At 42.4% G+C, this 15,887-nt stretch overlaps 1 protein-coding gene across 9 annotated transcripts in view; it reads right to left on the bottom strand.

Annotated features, from left to right (window-relative positions):
* The window catches only part of ITSN2 (intersectin 2), a 272,629-nt gene that overhangs the window by 97,795 nt on the left and 158,947 nt on the right, over positions 1-15,887 (bottom strand). For 8 of the 9 annotated variants that reach the window (XM_073625291.1, XM_073625295.1, XM_073625289.1 and 5 more), the window contains 3 exons: positions 13,656-13,743; positions 7,075-7,223; positions 1,239-1,319 (listed from right to left, as the gene is read on the bottom strand). In XM_073625291.1, coding sequence (XP_073481392.1) covers positions 1,239-1,319; positions 7,075-7,223; positions 13,656-13,743 — 318 coding nt within the window. The remainder of the gene's footprint in view (positions 1-1,238; positions 1,320-7,074; positions 7,224-13,655; positions 13,744-15,887) is intronic. The other variant, XM_073625294.1, reaches the window with a different exon arrangement.

Below are 15,887 nucleotides of genomic sequence, written 5' to 3'. Positions count from 1 at the left end.
GAAGTAATCTTCAGCAGGGACGAGTTTAGGTGTGTTTGGACATGAGCCGCACCTGCCTAAGCTACCCCACTGGAAGTTGTTGAAGAGGACAGCCAATCATAGGCAGTGGAGGCATTCTCTGCCCTGCACCCACGAGAATACTCGCTCCTTGAATACGTGCAGATGTAGGAAAGGAAAAGCCTCCAGGCAGGAAGGCAGAGGAGAAATTACCACTCCAGGTGAGCCGAGGCGATCCCACAGCAGTTAAACCCCACAGGTGCTGGCATGGCTCGCCACCACGACAAACAAGGAAACCAAGAGGGCTCAATGTGGCTTAAACATGCAGGACAACCTCAAATAAAACTAAGAGTGCTTAATGGGGCTTCAACATCCAAGATGATCCCAAACAAATCTAAGAGGGCTCATTGTGGCTCTAACATCCAAGATGACCCCAAACAAAAACAAAGAGGGTTTATTGGGGCTCCAACATCCATGACGACCCCAAACAAATCTAAGAGGGCTCTTTGTGGCTCCAATATACAAGATCAGTGCAGCTCCGGCACCTAGGACAAACTCATACATGACTAGGAGGGCTCAATGAAGAGGAACACCCAAGCTCCAAATGGGATTTCTGCCTCAGGGGAAGTTAACTTTGCAAAGGATGTGGCACTGCTACAAAGATAAGGTATTAAGGTGAGGGTGTTAGTTCAGGAGGGGTAGGGTGAATTACAGAAGTTTATTTTAAAAACACAGCTGTATTTTAACATTTGCAGATAAGTGAAGCATCACCCAACCAAGTGCCACCTTCTGAGGGTCCGTTTTAGTGAATAAGGGCTTATAGGATAACAAAAGACCAATAATAAGGCTTGTGAGGTGGGCTCAAGCTTGATCTTTCCAGAAAACAGAGGGATTTGATTTTAATCCAGCCTTGTATACCTCTGCATAAAGAGATGAGTCGGACACATACTTTTCTCAGAAGGTAACTCCTGGTTATATATTTGTATTCCTATGCCAAGTACAAACTGCACAGTTTTGAACACCACATGCCATCTAAATGTATATTATTGGTCAGCTACTTACCTTTTATCCCTCTCCAAAGGAGATAAGCAAGAATTTGCAAGTAGTTATTAAGCAACAAAACAATTATGGACACATGAGGTGCTCACAACTCACATTCACACAGGATATGGAGAGCAAGAAATGATATACAGGAGAGTGAAAGATCAGACAGGCGAAGAGGACATAGAAATTGAATTAACCTTAAGTAAGAGGAAGAGATTGTTGAGACAGCTGAAGAGAGACAAAAGGCACTGCAGAACAGAGTCATCCATATTCTCACACTGCAAGATAAGTCAGACAGAGAAGCCATTAAGTGTAATACTTCTGGGTATCAATGCGGGCAGTCAGGGACCATGTGAACCACTCACTGGGCTTTGTGTAGGGAAATCTCGTAAGAAAAAAGAAAAATGGCTTTGGCATTTGCTGACATTTTAACGTTTTTTTGAACGGTCTTTACTCCAGGCTAATCACTGTTATTCTGGCTTCTCTTCTTAGCAAGTCAGTGACTTACTAATTAGTGAAGACAGGGTCAGGATAACAGCCAAAGTCTCTACACCTGTAATGAGAAACTAACAGAAAGCAGCGACCTTTCAAAACCACTAAGGGCCCCATCCTTATTCAAAGTAACAGTGCCTCTTGATAGCCCACCTTCTCTGCAGAATGGCATGCTCATCCGATCAATGGTTCTTTACTTCCCACCTGTCTGCTCTACCAAAGCACTCATTCTATTGCTTTAAAGAAGCTCAGATATCATCAGACTGCAAAGCTCATTCAGGATGGACTCCTGCATAGGGAGATGGTATAGAGTGAGGATGGCTGAGTATATCTTACTTGGGAGGTGGACTATCAGGAGGCACTGTCACTCTACCCTGAATGGGCAAAACCTTCTGCTCTGCGAGGACGTTGAATGACGAAATGCGCAGGACGGCGCAAGGGCACTAACGCCACCGCGCACGTCTGTATCGCACTCGCAGCTTTTGGATTACGGCTGTAGGCGATAGGCATAAAAGAACTATCGTTGTTACCCTAGTGTGGGGAAGACACCTATTAAATGTGAATGGATTGAAGTTTTTAAAAAACAGTTTTGATTTTAAAAATGTTTACGCTATGGAAGCCTTCCTTCCTCTGTCTTAACTATGTGTGGCCGTGTTTTGCCTGAGCGGGTGCTCATGTGAGAGATCATACTGGGACCAGTAATGTGGAGATGAACCCTTCTGGGTCTGTTGTGGTGCACATTAGCTTGTTTATAATGTGGCCAGCCATTTCTGTTGAGTTACTTTGGTATGAATGGTGAACGATTGCACTGGGTGTCATCTACAGTGATTTGGATAACACTTTTAAAAAGATTCAGTGTCTTTCTGGGATTTTTCCTTTTGCATCACATATGAACTTTACCTTCTTGATTTGGACAATCGTTTATAATTTTTGCACTATGCACTTTTTTTTGCATCTATAGCATGTTTTTTGCACTTTTTTTTACAGCAAATTGCACTTTAAAAGGTATTGTTTACATATTGAAGCACTATTGCTTATGAGATTGTAACACTATGTCATTCGTTATGTGTAATATGCTATGTATGTTTTATTTTTGCACGTTGATGTGTATTTATCACTTTATATGAATTTAGTTTATTATTGATACATGCCAGATTAGTTGCAGAAAGGATTATAAACCAGTGCTGCTTGTTTTTCTTCTTTAATAATCACTAAGTCTAATCACTGTCAAAAAGGGGGCAATTATGACCAGTTAAACGCAGATATCATCCGACTCCAGAGCTCACTTAGGGTGGACTCCTGCATGGGGGAGATGGTTAGTAGAGTGTGGATGGCTGAGCATATTATACTTGGGGAATTGGACTATCAGGAGGGCACTGTCACTCTACCCTAAATGGGTAAAACTTTAACCTTATAAGTTAACTTGACTTTTGAAACAAATTGTAACACTGACTAACTAGGTCTCTAACATAACCCTAATTGATGCTTTTGCTTACCTCAGTCATTTTGGAAAGGTTATCTATTGCTGCTGATGGACATACTGTACCATGACCCCAGCTTGCATTATAATCCATTTTACCTTATGCAAAATAAGGAAGTTCATCTCCACCCGATTCTAGCATAACGGGTGGAGAAGTGACCCCATGGTTTGGGTAATGCAGAGCACAGTCAAGACCCAACAATGTGGCTGGAAGACCAACTGGACAGAACATTGAAGGAACACCACAAGTAAAACCAATGCCAGGCGCTTTTATTTTCAAAATACATGCAACAATGCCTCAAGACCATTTAAAAATCACCAAGTTAAAGCCGTTTACTACAGGAAGGGAGGGGAATCACCTTAACAAAAACACAGCAAGTAATAAAATCCTTAAAGTGGTTGTAAAAATTACCTGCTCTGTGCAATGGTTTTGCACAGAGTAGCCCCAAACCTCCTCTCTAGGAGTCCCCTGCTGGCGCTAACAGCTCCTCCTCCCTTCCTAGTCCCCCCCCCCCATAGCAAACTTCTTCCTATAGGGTCACTTGTGTGGGCTCGATCCCGAGCCGGGCCGTGTGCCTCTATTGACACACACAGTGAGCCCCCCGGCTCTGCGCCCACCCCTCAGGGCACAATGCTGGACTGAAATAGGACTCCGTTATGTATTTAGGAGGGGCTGGGGGAAGATCTGATCACTGGTGGTTTTTTACCTTATTGCAGAGAATGTATAAAAGGTGAAAAAAAAAAAAATTCTGCTTTTACAACCACAAAGAGGTTCAAACTGTTCCCTGTTTTCTAAAATTAAATTTGTGATGTTTTTGTCTCTGGGAGATCTCCCTTTTACTTCCCCTCCAAGTGACAGGAAGAGGAAGAGAGGGGAGACAGACAGCAATGAAGATATAAGAAAACTTCTAACCATCGCCATGTCCAAAACGTCCAATTTAAACACAAAAATAACTTTGTGTGTAGTTTGGCTTTTAAAGTAAATGTTTATTTTGCATCAATGTATGTGAAGATGGAAGGATTTTGTACGTTGCTCCTTTTCATCCAAACGAGAATACTGGTCTTCAGTTATCTAACACAAAGTATTTTTAGGGACTGATTATTACATTTTAGCTCATACAGAAAAAACATCTCCTGCCTATATTCACCCTGTGGCCAGGCAATGTACAGTCAATGTTAGTATTCACCACCTGGGAAACGTTGTAATCTGGAAATGCTAACTGATAGAGGAACGGGTTTGTTAACGTGTGGCAGATCTTCTGATGCAGGCAAATTCTGCTACATTTATAAACCCAGAAGATAAAGCCGAGCTCCAGGAAGAAATTCAAGAAACTCTGTATTCATTAACCACTTGACCTCTGGAAGATTTACCCCTCTTCATGACCAGGCCATTTTTTGAGATGCAACACTACGTTCTTTCTTTTTTTAACATTAAAGATTTTATTGATGACAAAAGATCGGTAAAAATCAAGGATGCATACATATGAATGAAAACAAGTTACAGGAAGGTAATGTAATTGTAACTACCTTATGATAGTTATTGATATGATTCAACATAATGTGGGAGATTATAGGAATCTTCTGAGAACTTTTTTGACAGAGAAACTAGAAAACATTAATGACGTTTATGCCTGTTATGTCATGCCTCATCATTTCTAATCGGAATACTACATGTAAGAGAGTATATTTTCTCCTGACTTGCCTTCAGTAGTAGTAAAGAAAAGCTAAGAGGAAGGAGGAAAGCGATTGGCCACATTATTCAGTTTCAACGGTGAGGAAACAAAGACCAATATTATAATGATATAATGATATAGTATAATGACCCGGATGTGTTCATAGATTATTCAACTATTGAATAAAGATTGATTAAAGATGGTCCAGGGTTACCATATCTTATAGAACCTCACTACCTGGTCCCTGGATTGTGCCAGCGTATCTTCCATTTCATACATTTCAGATATTTTATGAAGCCATTCTGCAATAGAGGGAACCCGGGGGGAGATCCAGTGAATTGGAATTAGGGATTTAGCAGCGTTTAGTAGGTGTTTCGAGAGGGAGTGTTCATATTTCTTCAGAGGTGAGTTTGATATGTGCAGTAAACAACATGCCGCATTGAGTATGAGTTTAGTCTCAGTGATCAAGATGATTGTTTCTCTAACTTTGTTCCAAAATGGTGCAAGTACTGGGCAATGCCACCAGATATGTATCAGAAAACCTGTTTCTCCCATACATCTCCAGCATTTATCAGTTACTTGTGGACTCCATCTGTGTAGTTTTGCTGGTGTTGGGTACCAGTGCATCAGCAACTTGAATGCCGTCTCTTGTGTTCCATGCTTTCATTGTTTGGTTGTTATAACCATCTGTAGAGCTTCAGACCACCTCCTCCTGAGTCTCATCTACTGGCTTTTTTGCCTTCTGCAGCCATGCGTAGGCGACTGATGATGCACTAAGAAATTGATTGCCTGTGTGACGCACTGATTCAAACTCCGTCAAGGGTCTAGAGAAATCACCTGCCTTAGCTTTACTGTAAAGATAGCTTCGCAATTGTAAATATGACCATAAAGGTAGATCAGGAAGGTCACTGTCTCGTTTTAAGTCGGTCAAATCTTTGATCTTGTTCTGCTGGAAGCAGTCCCCTGTTAGGAGTGGTTTGTTTTGATTTGTTGGTAGGAATAGGGTGTTGCCTACGCCAGGTATAAAGTCTGGGTTGTCTTTTAAGGGTGTTAGCGGGCTAAGTGAAGAAGTGACATATGTCGTTTTCGCTAACCTGTGAACAATCTCTAGAGTGTTTCCTGTCAGTGGATGTTGTTTTAAGTTATAAGGGTAAGTGTGCCACAGAATCCATGGTGCAAATTGTAAGGGGATGGGATTTAGAGGCATCTCTAAGGTTACCCAGTCTTTTGTGTTTTTGTGGCAATGCCAATCTATGATCCTTCTGAGATGCGAGACCAAGTAATAGTCCCTGAAGTTGGGTAATCCCATCCCATCAACACTACATTCTTTTAACGGACAACTACGTGGTCGTGCGACACTGTACCTAAATAAAATTTGTGTTTTTTTTTTTTTCCCCCACAAATGGCGCTTTCTTTGGTGGTATTTGATCACCTCCTGCGCTTTTTATAAACAAAAAAAGACAGACGATTTTGAAAAAAACAAAAAAAATAATAGCAATTTTATATTGCTATAAAACCTATCCAATAAGAAACCCAATATTCTTTACTTTCTGCTATAAAACATTCAATAAAAAAATAAAAATTATCAAAGTTCTTCATAAATTTAGGCCAAAATGTATTCGGCTACATGTCTTTGGAAAAAAAAATCCTAACAAGCCTATATAAATTGGTTTGCGTGAAAGTTATAGTGTCTACAATCTATGATATAAATACTGGAATTTCTATTTATTTCTTTTCTTATACTAGTAATGGCGGTGATCAGCCACTTATAGTGGGACTGTGGGAACTTATTAACTGCCACTGACATCTCCAGTGACACTAATACAGTAATCAGTGCTAATATACACCGTCATTGTACAAATGACAATGGCTGGGAAGGGGTTAACATCTAGGGCGATTAAGGGGTCAACTGTGTGCCTAACTATGTATATTGTGTGAAATATGCGCTGCTGTTTACTACAGATCAATTTGTTTCTTTGCAGGGAAAAGAAACAAAGCAATCGTTCCCACTGGTACAGAGCCCTGTGCTGATTGTCAACACAGAGCCCTGGACTGTAATTTGACACAGCCGATCAGCAGGTCCCGACCATGAATCATTAGCCAGGATCTGCTGACAAAATCCGACTGTGTAAAATCACAGGGGAGTAGGTGGGTAAGGGCACATGCCCGAAATCCAGAAACAGGCAGCAACGTATGAGTACGTCGCTGTGCCTGTATGAGCCACCCTGTCGCAGTATATGTACTGCGGCAGGTCAGCAAGCGGTTAAAAAGAAAGACGGAATCTGATTGGTGGCTGTGAGGGAATGAGGAAATTGTTACTTAGGGGCCTCCTGATAATGGTTCCATTGTCACTCCTCCATGGTTCTATACAGTCAGTGGTGGGCCTACCTTTAGCTGGTTGTTAAAGGAGTCCATCTCTTTAAGTTTAGAGGACGTTTCCTTCTCCAGAGCGTCCAGCTGCTCCCGCAGTCTCAGGCATATGCCGTCCTTCTCTGCCGTCTTCTTATGAAAGCCAACTAAAGCAGTATTTGAATTATCTGTCACAAATTAAAGAAAGGAATTAGTGGAAACATTTTTTGGCAACTTGAGATATTTTCAGTTGGCCGACCCGGCTGGCAGATGCATACTGAGCTTAAGGCCTCTTGCACACTGCAGCTTGAAAAAGCTCAGTGCAGCTTTTTTTTTTTTTACCGAGCTAAAATACAGCCCATTAATTGTAATGTGCCTATGCACACAGGCACGTAAACAAGCGCCGTGCATTCTTCAGTAAAAAAAAAAAAAATTAGAAAAATCTGCATTTTTGGTCAGTATTTTACACCTCATGCGTGCAAATATGCGCGATTCTGCACAAATGTGTTCAAACGACCATTTACATACTGCAGAACAAGAACGTGAGAATAGGTTTGCGCATATGTGCGAAAATACGTGCAAATACATAGAAAAAAAAAAGTGTGAAAAAGTAGATGCTCAAACAGGAATATCGTGTGCAAGAGGCCTTATAGTTCCCCTATAGTTTAAAGGACAGATTTCTATAAAACAAAACAGAGGGCACACCGGTCTAGTGCATAATCCTATAAACATGACTTTAATGTAAAAGATGGTAAGTATTAAACTCACAAAATAACCATTTCATCAAAGCTCATCATAAAAAACAGCATCATCCAGTCCATGGTACATCATGACATATGACAGGACAATTAGAGATTCAACAGACTAATGCGTTTCGAGGATTTGCCTCTACCTCAGGGTTGGCTCTGTTTTGTTTTAGGATTTCTGTGTGTCCAAATATCCCCAGTCTAATGAGGGCAGCAAGGCAAGACTCATCTGTGAAAGCCAGAATGGAAATATAGTCTACTGGTATTTCTGCGCCCACTCTCAAGCACAGGAGATTTTGTGCTTGCTATTATTATGTAAACGCCATGTAAAGAAATATCTGCCTTCACAGAATAGGCTTTCTCATGGATCAATATGGCATTATCTAATCTTATTAGTTTGAGTACTCCTTTTTTGCCATTAATAAAAAATAGTGAATCTAAGCTCCCTCATCTGACCTAAAGAATGTATTGTGGATACAGCAGTCATCTATAAGCATTTATTGATAAACTACCGTTCTGTTAAAAATAAAAACACAATCACCATTCAAGCGGCTTCATAAATTAAAGTATAATTTACTTTTTTTTTTTTTATTAAGATTGTTACGGGGTTACAACCTCTGTGAGGCTTTAATTGCTGTGGGTGTCCCCATTAGGGAGATTCTCCTTTTCTATTTGTCCTAATCGCCAAAGTCACCAGTAATGAGACTATGGGTAAATCCAAATATCTTAGTTGCCACCAGAATGGAAACAGAAGGGCTATCTTGCAATTGAGACTATTGTTCCTGCAACAACTGAGAAGGGATTTCCCTCACATTGGAAAGATATTCTCTCACTTCATTTTGACAGAAAGCCAGAAAGTGATGGGAAATCATCTTAATAAGACAAAAAGAAACTGATGCTCCCTTACACTACAGATATCCACCCATTAGCTATCCTTAAAGTCTAAGTTCACCTTTCTTTCCCTAAATTCCAGCTCCCCCATGTACCAATATGGCATTAATGTACTTATTTTGCAAGGAAAAGAAAAAAAAAAAAAAAAAAAAAAGCTTTCCATTTATTCTACACACGCTTGCCTCACTGTTCTCATGGCTGTTAGAAAAAACTTTCCATTACTTCTGCCTTACTTCCTGGACAGACATTCGGTCCTGACACAGGAAGGAGTTGAGCTGAGGGTAAATGATGCAGGTGTTTCGTCAGATTAGGCGACCCGTCAAATCTAGTAATGGAATTGACATTCTGTCACGGCTATCTTGGTACACCCCGCACTCAGCCGCAATAAGCCTACAGTCTGAAGTCGCCAAGTGGACATCTTTTTACACCCACCGTAGTCTTGCATTTCACACATTTTTACCAGTAAGAGCTTATATCATGAAATACAGTATTTAGAAGTCCGTGACACTGTTTTGATGTTGATTTTTAAAAGCAGCGGTCTTGTGTCAGATTAGCAAACGTGCGAGATCAGCATGTTTGCCACTGCTTTTAAAATTCTACATCAAAACAGTGTCACGGACTTCTAAATACTGTACTTCACGATATAAGCTCAGTTTACTGGTAAAAATAATTGTGAAATGCAAGACTCTGGTGGGTGTAAAAAGATGTCCGCTTGGCGACTTCAGACTATAGGCTTAGTGTGGCCAAGGTAAGGGTGTACCAAGATGGCTGTGACGAAGCGTCGCTTCCATTACAAGATTTGACGGGTCGCCTAATCTGATGGAACACAGGTGCTAATGAGATCAGCTGGCCAACTCCTTCCTGTGTCATGACCTAAAGTTTTGTCCAGGAAGTAAGGCAGAAGTAATCGAGCAGGGTTTTTAAACATCCATGAAGAAAGTGAGGTAAACATGTGTAGAATAAATGGAAACTTGTTTTATTTTTGCAAGAGAGTACATTATTGCTATATAGGGGAGCTGGAATTTAGCGAAAAAAAGGTGAACTTGGCCTTTAAAGCTTAAAGTGTTCGTTACCCACAGGGTTAATGTTACATTATCCTCTTTGTTGTTTCATCTAATCTCCCCCTGTGACTGTGCTTTATTAAAAATGCAGCTATATACCTTGTTTACTGATCGCAGATCGGCCACACCGTGACATGCCGCCTCTCTCTTCTCTCTGCCCGACGGATGCAGCGGGTGGGGCCAAGGATCCCCGGCTGACATCATTCAGGAGGGGAGGAGGAGAGAGGCAGCCCCGCTCACTGCAGCTATCATGCAAGAGAAGAGAAAGGTGCCATGTCACGTAATCGCCGATCTGCACTCAGTAAACAAGGTATATAGCTGCATTTTTAATAGAGCACAGTCACAGGGGGACATTAAATGAATCGACAAAGAGGATAATGTAATGTTAACCCTAATTTGAGCAGGACGGGAGGGGGCGGCGCGGACATGGAGCAGACAGTCAGAGAGGGGAGGGGAAGAGGATGGAGGAGAGGACACAGGAGACACAGAGCAGGGCTGCGGCTGATGGTGGCACGTACACTCACAATGGTGTCAGGGCTCAGCAACCCCGATATATTGTGGTCAAAGTACATAGTGGAGGGCAGAAACTGGCAGGATCAGCCAGGTATATAAGGTGATATGGGGGGCCAAATTACACAGCTAAAGCACTGTGCTGTATTTATTGCTTTAAAGAAACAGGATCTTTATTTTTTTGGGTTAACGAACACTTTAAGTCAGAAAATAGAAAAAATACCCCCTGCAGTGAGCCCACACGGCAAGATTTAATTGCTCATTTAAGTCTAGGGGGCATGGAAAAGAAGATCTACTTACCTGATCCTCAGCTCCTCTGTGCTGCTACGCAGATCCCAGCAGCATCTTTTCCCCCATGCTCAAGCAGTCTAAGGCCCTGAAGTCATCAAGACCAATACAGGATCCATAGCTCTGCATTGGATGTGATGAGGCAGTGGGGGAGCACCATTTGCTGGAGGATTAGGCAAGTTAAAGTGCTTTTATTCTCCCAAAGTACTATATCTTTTTAAAATTTAAATATCACCTTTACATTATAATCTACAGACAGTCATGTTACAAAGTTCACCTTTCGTAACATGTAACAAATGCACCGGGCCCACTCCCCCCGGACCGACAGTTGGAGGGGGGGGGTAATTCCTCCCTTCTGCTAGCTGTCAAAATTTGTAGGATGCTCTGCCGCGTCCTACACTCACAGTGTTCTGTTAATCAGAAAACTACAAGGTCTGACATCCTTTGCAGCTGTCGGCTTGTAGTTCTCAAAGAACCACCATGGCACTGTTGGGCGCTGTGGTAGTTCATGGATGTAAATCCGAAAATATGTTTATTTTTTTTTAAACGAAAATATGTTGTTTAATTAAGACTTATACCTTGTAGAGTATAGCATGTCATGTCATCTGTGCCCAGTCTTGCCACAGAGTTAGCAATGCTCATATTTTTTCAGCAAAATAAAATCAGACACTCAGAGAAATAGGCGTCTGTTTCTTTCCCCTTGCTGTGAGTGACAGGTGATTTCCTTATCTCATGTACTAGTGTGAGAGAGGCATTATGTGTACTTCACACCCCCCCCCCCCCCTCACAGCCTCTTACAGCTACCACACAGCTCTTGAATCCACACTGCAGATGGCTGTGTATGTGCACACGCTCAGGAGTGACATGGGGGACATGAGTGCGCTCTGCTTCTTCACAGAACATGCTCTGCCACTCCTGTGTGCGCACTTTAGACACCCCTGCGCGAGAGGTTCGTCCTTGTCTACGGACGTCATGACTATGACTCCGCCCACCGAGTGCTGATCAACAAACCCGCCCACAGAATCCGCATTTTTTCGGGGCTCAAAACAGACAAAGGGGAGACATTTGACAGGTAAGGATACATGCAAGAGGCATGTATATCCTTATAGATCAGCACTATGGCAGTACTTTAGAAAGGATGAGAGTGGGTTTATGTCCACTTTAAGTCTTCCTGTCACAGTGCAACTGCCTGGCCGTATCAGAGGTATGGCCAGACAGATACACAGACAGGCTGCAGGACCATGGCATTACACTAACAATCTGCCGATTGTGGGTGCAAAAAGCTTTACAGCAGGGGTAGACAACACAGTGTCGCCTCCTCACACCGGATTTAAACCTTTAATTGCCATACTACAGTGTCGAAAATTGCATGCATTGCACAGCAATCATATTTTTAAATTAGGTGGTGAGGAGGCAACATATCAAACATACTCTGATCGCTTTTCAGAGGAGCAATTGTGAATGAGCCCTTAGTTCGGCAGCAGTATCCTTAGAGCACATTCACATATAAAGTTGGGGGGTGGTAAAACCCAGCAGTTGAGTCGCGGTTTTAGAACCTCCAGTCCCCACTACCTTTAACTGCTGAGGAAGCAGCCAAAGATGTACACTTGCCACAGCAGAAATTAACCCCCTGTTGCTTACGGTGGGTGCTCCTGCCTGCCAATCACAACCAATTCAAGTAAATGGGGCCACTCTGCAAGTGCCCTGCAACTGCAAGCTCTCTCATCTCCTCCTCTCATGCTCGTCTCCAGGATTTCTCCAGAGCCTCTCCCACCCTCTGGAACGCGCTACCTCCACCTGTCCGGCTATCCCCTAACTCTTGCTACCTTCAGGCGATCCCTGAAAACTCATCTCTTCAGGAAAGCCTATAACGTCTCCAACGAATCTTCTACCACTTCCATCAGCTCATTCCCCACAGTTACAACCTTTCGTACCACCTGCCCCACCCTATTAGATTGTAAGCTCTTCTGAGCAGGGCCCTCTTAATCCTCCTGTCTTATTGTATTATAACTGTATTGTCTCCCTTTTATATTGTAAAGCACTGCGTAAACTGTTGGCGCTACATAAATCCTGTATAATAATAATAATAATAATAATAATAATACCTGCATGCTTCTGTGGGGTCCAAGGAGTTAAAGCAAGTAGTGAGAAAACAACACAACCCTGCCTGCTTTAACCCCTTGTTTGCTGTACTGCAGAAGGTTGCAGGGCATTTGCAGAGCGGTCTCATTCACTTGAATGGGTCATGCTTGGCAGGTGCTACACCCACCAACCATGATAGGGCATATAGCTCTTGCTGCGGCTGCAGCATGTGTACATCCCTGGCCACTGCAGCTAAAAGTATGTGCGATTGGAGCGGGGGAGATAAAAAACATGTCTTAACAATGGGCTTTTACCTCCACCACCACCCCCGAAAAACTGCCCCCCCAAATGCAAATGTAAATGAAACCCTTAGTGTCCCGAGACTCCTATAAGGCTGCTTTCACACTCTCGTGCTGCGGTGTACCCACACCATGGTTGGAGTGCAGTGCATCTGCAACTTCCCTGAGGTAACTGCACTTTGCCATAGACTTCTATTTTATCCTGCAGGTGTGGTGCATTTTCTGGAAGCACTTTTAAAAAGTGCACCAAACCCGCAGGATATAATAGAAGTCTATGGCTAAGTGCAGCAAACCCACAGAAAAGCTGCAGGTGCACTGAACTCCAGCCTCGGTGTGGGTAAATTGCAGCACATCAGTGTGAAAACAGCCCTATACTATTATATTCAGTGTATTGCTTCACACTGACCTGAAGATCTTTTCTTTCCTGCTTCTGGCACCACTCTGGAGACCGCTAGCATCATTGGAGTTGATTGACAGCAGCGGGAGCCAATGGCTGTGCTGCTATCAATCTATCCAATCAGGACACGAGACACCAGCTACAGATGGTGTGCTCGTTCCCGGACGGAGGATGACAGTGTCCAGGTAAGTAAAATGGGGGGGGGGCTGGAGCACTAAAAAAGGTTTCTCACCTTAATGCATAGAATGCATTAAGGTAAAAAAACCACAAGGGTTTACAACCCCTTTAACAAGGAGAGGATTATCGTTACCTGACAAGCAAAAGTAAGATGCCAAAAAAGACTCACCCGGTGAAGTTCCCATATGAAACGGTTTAATCTTCTCATTCAGGGCCTGCTTTTCTGGGGCAAGAATGCTCAACTTATTCTGATAGTCCTGAAATAATAAAAAGTGATGCTATCAGGAAAAAAAAAAAAATTATATTATATGGATGACATCAACAGCTCTGAGTATCCTGAATAAACAGTTGATAACTCTCTGCAAGGTACAGCCTCAAAATCAGTGAGGCTGGGTTCACAGATAAGCGAACACAGATATCGCATGTGATTGGCACCCGCATGGCTGTGCAGATCACATGCAATGTCTGTGCAATGCGAGTTCAGCCATACAGTTGTATGACTGAACTTGCATTGGATTTGTACAAAAAAGGTGCAGGAACCTTTTTTTTCCCCCCCGCACTGGAATCGGAGAATACCCATGTGATCTGATTCCTGTCCAAATTTACAGTTCGCACTCCGATCCGTGAACCGATCTGGGGTGTCATTGACCAAGTCACGAAAATCGCCGTACCCGTACATCAGTATTTTGATGCTAAATACCGTTGTTATGGCAGCAGGTAGCTGCCATAACCCTGGTATTTTCAGGAACGGCGTGCATTTCTCTTTATGATAAAAGTGGTCTCTGCGGCAGATTCGCTGCAAGATCACTTTTAAACGGTGGTGGGGGAGGGCCCTCTCCTGCCGCACTTTGGTCGTCTCCGCCACTTACCGGAGCCATCGGTAGCGGCGGAGATGATCGCGTCCGCTCCCCTCACTGCCTGGATGCCGAGTGAGGGAAAGATGCCCCCAGCTCGGCTCCATAGCATTGGAGGGCGGAAGCGACGTCAAACATCACTTCCGCCCCATGGTCTTAAAAGGGGAATTTTTTTTTTTTTTTTATTGCATTTTAGTGTAAATATGAGATCTGAGGTCTTTTTACACCCAGATCTCATATTTAAGAGGTCCTTTCATGCTTTTTTTCCATTACAAGGGATGTTTACATTCCTTGTAATAGGAATAAAAGTGACTCAAATTTTTTTTGGGTCATATGAAAATGATGTTCAAACCACACATGTGAGGTATTGCCGTGATCGTTAGAGCGAGAGCAATAATTCTAGCAAAAAACCTCCTCTGTAACTCAACTGGCAAACTGTAAAAATGTTTAAATGTCGCCAATGGAGATTTTTTAAGTGCCAAAGTTTGCTGCCATTCCACGAGCAGGCGCAATTTTGACGCATGACATGTTGGCTATCAATTTACTCAGCGTAACATTATCTTTCACAATATAGAAAAAAATTGGGCTAACTTTACTGTTCTTATTTTTTAACTCAAAAAAGTGTATTGTTTCCAAAAAAATTGCGCTTGCAAAACCGCTGTGCAAATACGGTGTGACAAAGTATTGCAATGCCATTTTATTCTCTAGGGTGTCTGGAAAAAAAAATATATAATGCTTGGGGGGTTCTAAGTAATTTTCTAGCAAAAAAAAAAAAAAAAAATGATTTTAACCTGTAAACAACAAATCTCAAAAGGAGGCTCGGGGCTGAAGTGGTTAACTTTCTATAGACACCCACAGCGGTTCGCAGAGGGCCGTGTGAACTGCCTGCAGGAGAGATGCGATGCGGGCACTGGAATTGCGCTGGTTCCCGCATCACATATGTGTGAACCCAGGCTGAAACTCTGAGAAACTGCAAGAGGATTGTTTTGAAGCAAATACTGTAGTACAAAGCCAAATGTTTGCGGACACCAGAGCATCACACCTACCAATATCTACCAAAGTATATGGACAAGCCTCAAATTGACTGAGTTCAGGTGCTTCCACTGAAGTGGAAAACAGCTTCTGTGGGGTCTACTGAGCAGACACTACTATTGGAGAGAATAAAAAGTCTCTCTCTGGGACGTGAGATAACAGTTTTAGGGCCAATTTATAATGGAGACTAGATATCGGTATAAGGTAAATCCACACTGCAGCCCACATTTTAAAGCCCCTTCATAAAATGCAGAGCGTGGTTTAGAACCCCGTTTATTTTACCAAAGCGGTGACTGGAGGAAAGGTGATCACTTAACAGCCAGTGGAGCAAAAAATATTTTATTTTTTGGAAACCATACTGCTACTTTATGTATTTTTTTTTAAGGCTCTTAATAGTTAATGTGCATGTATAGCCAAAAACTTTTTTTTTGGATAGGGTAAGGAAGGAAGAGTTAAAACCTGTAATAGTTTATGTTTCAATGTCTGTATCCTGTTGGGAGGAAGCTTTGTATTTT

The sequence above is a fragment of the Aquarana catesbeiana genome, linkage group LG04, assembly GCF_042186555.1.
Source record: "Aquarana catesbeiana isolate 2022-GZ linkage group LG04, ASM4218655v1, whole genome shotgun sequence".
NCBI classification, from domain to species: Eukaryota; Metazoa; Chordata; class Amphibia; order Anura; family Ranidae; genus Aquarana; species Aquarana catesbeiana.
The sequence above is the reverse complement of the archived record's forward strand: the minus strand, read 5'-3'. Positions and strand labels throughout refer to the sequence as shown.